This window comes from Austrofundulus limnaeus, unplaced genomic scaffold (genome assembly GCF_001266775.1).
Source record: "Austrofundulus limnaeus strain Quisiro unplaced genomic scaffold, Austrofundulus_limnaeus-1.0 Scaffold377, whole genome shotgun sequence".
Classification (NCBI taxonomy): domain Eukaryota; kingdom Metazoa; phylum Chordata; class Actinopteri; order Cyprinodontiformes; family Rivulidae; genus Austrofundulus; species Austrofundulus limnaeus.
The window spans coordinates 321,754-324,067 of NW_013952779.1; the positions used below are offsets into that span (position 1 = coordinate 321,754).

The following is a 2,314-nucleotide window of genomic DNA, read 5'->3' on the forward strand; positions in this document are numbered from 1 at the left end:
GTACAGATAATTGTGTAAAAATGTAATGAGTAAAAGTACGCTGAAAAATAATTACTCAAGTAAAGTACAGATAATCAAAATTTCTACTTAAGTACAGTAACAAAGTATTTGTACTTAGCAAACCAATAAGCTAGAAGTTTGAAACTAAAAAGTAGCAGAAGGCTGTCTTTATGTTAAAAGGTGACCAAAACGCTAACTCAAAGTCAAAAGTTGCCAAAAGCTGGCTAAACTAAAATTAAAAACACTGTAGCTAAAAGTAGCAGAACAATAACTCAGCTAAAAACAACACACAAAAATAGAGAAAGTATGCTGAAGCAGATTTTAAAGAGACAAATGATTTAAACAAAAAAAGTGATTTCAGTCCATTTCTACGTGCTTATTCAGAAACTCACTCAGTGTGCAGGAAGGACGAGCCCATCATACTTTTTTATTTTTATTAATGAACCAACATAATAATACAAAGACAAAGAAAACATACATATATTAACGACCATTTCACCTAACATCTTTCTAAATTATCTATTTAAAAAATAAAAAATCAAAAAAAATTGTATAGGTCTTCTGGACGGGTTCTTCTCTAATGAAACGTTTTGTCTCTCCTCCAAGAGACTTCTTCAGTCTGAGAGTTTCAGGCAAAATTTTTGCCCCTCCAGAAGACCTATACACTTTTTTTCTTTTTGATTTTTTTACCTGGATTACTGAGATGCATCAGGATATTTTTAAGTAAATCCTCCTTAACATCAAATTATGAAAACTTTACCAAATTACTACGAGTGTTAAACAAGTTAATTGACCGCTTTAGAAATGTTAGAAGAAACAAGAGGGGAAAAAAATCAAATATTAAAAACAAAAATAAAATAAATAAATGAATACATAAAACTTCAACAACATTTCAAATAAATAATAAAATTAAGAGACAGTGATAATGAAATAAACGGGTTTAAATTCTGAAATATATGAGCACAGTTTGATTGCTGGGGCTGTATTAACTTTTTTTATTGATTTACAAAATAATACAAACTCGTTTTTAATGCTTTCTGTCCCATCGTATTTTAATAGGCGTTAGCACCTGACAAGATGGCGGCCAGGGACCGTTTCAGTTCGTTTTAATGGAAAAGCCGCAGCRCCCCCTGGTGGCGGTCACTTGCATCGCGCCGGGAACAAACCCTCGTCCTGCTGCGGAAGGAGCGTCGTTGTGCTGGAGGCACGGGGCATCCTGACCCTTACCTGCTCCACACGCTCATGCCTGCCGACCACAGCTGCTCATTGACGAACGATCCGAGGGATTAAAGGACTGTAATCATGGCGAAGCACCGTCCGGACAGAGACAGCTGGGGTGAGTGTACGTACAGCATTTGAAATTCCCCACACCCAGCTCACCGTGCCCTCCTCCCGTAGACTCCATCATTAAAGCCTTGTTGTCGTCCTGCCTGCTTTCTGTTCAGCGTCCGCTTATTGTGATGCAGCAGGATCTGATGTTTGAGGAAACACCGCGTTCAGGTTTGCCACTGCAGGCAAAAACAACCAGGCTTAAATAAATAAATAATGTGTCCTACGCCAAACAGTGACATGTTTGTAATTATTAGGTTGCAGAAAATCATTTGAGGCAGTCCAGTCTCCCCCAAAAAGGTCTAGAAATTCATTTTCAGATTGACATTATTCAGCACTGTGGGTTTTATTTGATGCTCTGTGCTGCATTTGGCATAAAATTATGTAATATTGCATCAGAAAATAGTCTGACATCACCCTGGTGAGCCCCATCTGCCCCTAAATCATTTCTGCTGTCATCGTTTCCATCTCCATCATCAGGATTATGGTGATCACTAACTCCAGCCGGCCTGACAGGACGCAGGGAAGGCCTGCTGGAGAAATCAGGGGGAAAGGTGAAAATGCTGCTGTGTGCTGCTCTGACCCACTTCCTGCAGCTGCTTAACATGATCAGGGAATTAAAAGCCCCCTCTTCAGGCCTGAGAGGGTTAATCCACTCCTGTTAAATGACCTAGTAGTCTTTGACAGAATGCACATCACCCGCCGCCTTTATGCATCAGTTTTAATTTTACATCGAGAAATGAGTGAGCTGTTTTGGTCAGGTCTTTAAAAAAATCAAAGAATTGGGCCTAACCCAGGGGTGGGCAATCCTGGTCCTGGAGGGCCGCAGCCCTGCATGTTTTACATGTTTCCTGCTCCAACACACCTGATTCAATCACTGAACCACCTCTTCATGTTCAGCAGTATGGAGGACCGACACTGACATAATTAGAAATAAAAGCAGAAATAGATAAATGAACCTTTAAATAAATAAATACATTTAAAA

The 2,314-nt window shown here is 39.3% G+C and overlaps 1 protein-coding gene across 6 annotated transcripts in view; it reads left to right on the forward strand.

The window, feature by feature from the left end:
• Window positions 1-1,122: 1,122 nt before the first annotated feature.
• The window catches only part of atl1 (atlastin GTPase 1), a 56,058-nt gene continuing 54,866 nt past the window's right edge, over window positions 1,123-2,314 (forward strand). For 2 of the 6 annotated variants that reach the window (XM_014023574.1, XM_014023578.1), the window contains exon 1: window positions 1,123-1,342. In XM_014023574.1, coding sequence (XP_013879028.1) covers window positions 1,303-1,342 — 40 coding nt within the window. In that variant the 5' untranslated portion in view covers window positions 1,123-1,302. The remainder of the gene's footprint in view (window positions 1,343-2,314) is intronic. The other 4 variants (XM_014023577.1, XM_014023579.1, XM_014023576.1 and 1 more) reach the window with 3 other exon arrangements.